The following is a 2,505-nucleotide window of genomic DNA, read 5'->3' on the forward strand; positions in this document are numbered from 1 at the left end:
ACTGGACACAGCACTCGAGGTGAGGTCTCACGAGTGCCAAGTCCAGGGGCACGATCACCTCCCTCCTCCTGCTGGTCACACCATTTCTGATCCAGGCCAGGATGCCGTTGGCCTTCTTGGCCATCTCAAACTCCTTCCACCCCCACCCAAGAATCTGCCTCAACAAGACAACGGCACGACCCCGCGGCGTTCCTCGAGCTCCCGGCTCATGCCGGGGATTTCTGGGCTCACGCAGGGATTTTTCCAGAGGGAAATCCTCGCCTGGGAGCCGAAATAAAACCCAACAGCGTGGGAACAAGTAGGTGAGCAAGAGCAAGTACCTGATTTCCCGGGCTGTACCTCCTCTTCTGAGCCTGCCCGTCCAGGGTTAGCGCAAAGCAAGAAAGAGCACAGAAGCAAGACGGTCACAGACCCGAGTTTAACGTTAAACCTGCTCCCTGGAAACTCCCTCCCTCGAGAGTTCGGCGCGGTGTCAGCTCAGCGGGGTTAAAGCAGAGCAGGGTTTAGGCCAAAGCCCGGGACACAAGGCGAGGAACCGGCAAAAGCCACATTGAGCATCACCACGTCCAGCGTTTCTCCTCAAAAGGCGGAACCGTGGGCTGCGACAAGCCCCCACAGCCAACCTGCCGCCCTTCTCACGACAATAAAACATTTATTTTTGTCCTTTTAAAGGCCAAAGCGAGCGGCCGCGAGCCCACGCGCTGTCACGGCGTGTCTCCACCTCTTCCTTTCCAGTCGCAGCCTGGGAAGCCAGTCACCCACGTCGCACAAATTATTTCTCTTAAATAAAATCCATAAAATCCATCACGTGTCCTTTTGCCCCCTAGAAAACCCTTCAAACCAACAGGAGCCACCCAACAGCGGGTTAATCCCCGAGCGGCGCCGACAGGTTTTTATGAGCACAAAGTCCGTCCCCGCTCGGGATGTTCCAACAAAAACCTGACACCCGGACAAAACTCAACGTTTCCTCGAGGTCAGGGCGCATCCCGGCCGCACCCTTTCGCCTCTCTCCCCGGGGTGAAAGGGGTCGTGGGGTTTGTGACAAGGTGTCGGGAGGGAACGGCGCGTATTTAGGGGAAATGAACTAAGGAAGGGTCCAGCTTCGGGGTTTTCCAGCGTTAGGGCACCTCTGTGCCCCCTTCTCCAGGGGAATGGACGCCAACAAACCCCAAACGAGCAACAGATGCATTGGGGACACAAATAAAGGTCTTTAGTCAAGCTCAAAGTTTACAACTTTGAGTTTACAACTCAAAGTTTACAAAGCCTAGGCTCTCAGCCCAGCTTCACCACAAGCACCACTCGCCAGCAGCCTCTGGAGAGGCCCAGAGCTCAAAACGCAGACGTGGTGTCACCACTTTGTTTTCTCCTGCCCCAAAAAGCCTTTTCTCCGGGTAAAGCCGCCCAACACCACTTACCCCACAAGTTTTTCGCGTCTCTGAGGTGCTACTGCCTCACTAGGAAGGGGTAAAAATGACAGCGCGGAGCACGGCAGGGAAAGGCAGAGAAGAAAAAGCAAGAGGAGTATCTGGTCTCTGTTTGGAGAGCTCAAAAAAAAGGGTCGCAGGCAGCACGGTCCCATGTTTATCCTTCCCAGCTCACCTCCTGCTGCTTCTCCTCATTCGGGTACGTGTCCACGAACACGCCCAGGCCCAGGAAGTTATCCTTGCTGCCAAAAACAGGTCCTAGAAGGAAGGAGACGCTCTGAAAAAGGGCAGTGAAGGGTTCATCTCTCCTCCCTTTGGTTAGTTCTCAGTAAGGAGACAGCCTCAAGCAGTTAAATCGGTTCAATTCCCCCAGGCAGGGAAGGTAGAGACAGATTAAATCCCCCAGTGAAGGGCTGAGCTTCCCCCACAGGTTTGTTTTTTGTGACAAAACCAACTCCCGGCATAAGACGCCCCCCTACACATCCCGATCCACTCCCCTGGCATAAGATGAGGACAAAAAATATCCCAAAGGCGCCCACCCCGGAGCTGATTCCAGCCCCTCGGCCCCTTCCCCTCACCTGGCTGCATGCGATCCTTGGTGTACCAGACGGCGAAGCCGTCCCCGTTGAGGTTTTTCTTGCCTTGCCCGTGGATTTTGAAATGCACTTGCATCTCCCAGTCCCGCAGGTAACAGGGCTGCAAGAGGAGGAGCGAAATCAGGGGCGTCCCTCGCGCCGGCGGGGAGAAGGTGCCGCTGTTCCCTTGCCCACAGACCCACGGTTTGGATGCCAGCAAGAATAATTAATTCCAAGGAACATCATTAAGCCAAGGGAGTCGGTCGTTATTCAAGGCTGTAACGAGCCAAGGAGCTGACTCCGCTCTCAGCCCTGAGATGACTCCAGTAAAATCAATAACTCGCAAAAGAGGAGTAGAAAAAGCCCGAGGAGCAGCCCCTAAGCGCTGACAAGCCAATTATCTCTCAAGCTAATTATGGGGATAATTATCTGCCAAGCTACCGACAAATTCTTGGCGCTAACGGGCACAGGACGGATTCGCAAAAGCCGCCACTTTTTGCAGGAGG

At 54.7% G+C, this 2,505-nt stretch overlaps 1 protein-coding gene across 1 annotated transcript in view; it reads right to left on the bottom strand.

Moving 5' to 3' along the window:
* Positions 1 to 2,120, bottom strand: part of LOC104279006 (VIP36-like protein) — a gene marked incomplete at both ends in the record, with an annotated part of 3,818 nt that extends 1,698 nt beyond the window's left edge. The window contains 3 exons of the mRNA XM_009876149.1: positions 321 to 353; positions 1,600 to 1,682; positions 2,003 to 2,120. Of these exons, the coding sequence (XP_009874451.1) occupies positions 321 to 353; positions 1,600 to 1,682; positions 2,003 to 2,120 (234 nt within the window). The remainder of the gene's footprint in view (positions 1 to 320; positions 354 to 1,599; positions 1,683 to 2,002) is intronic.
* Positions 2,121 to 2,505: the final 385 nt, after the last annotated feature.

Source organism: Apaloderma vittatum, unplaced genomic scaffold, assembly GCF_000703405.1.
Source record: "Apaloderma vittatum isolate BGI_N311 unplaced genomic scaffold, ASM70340v1 scaffold34639, whole genome shotgun sequence".
Classification (NCBI taxonomy): Eukaryota; Metazoa; Chordata; class Aves; order Trogoniformes; family Trogonidae; genus Apaloderma; species Apaloderma vittatum.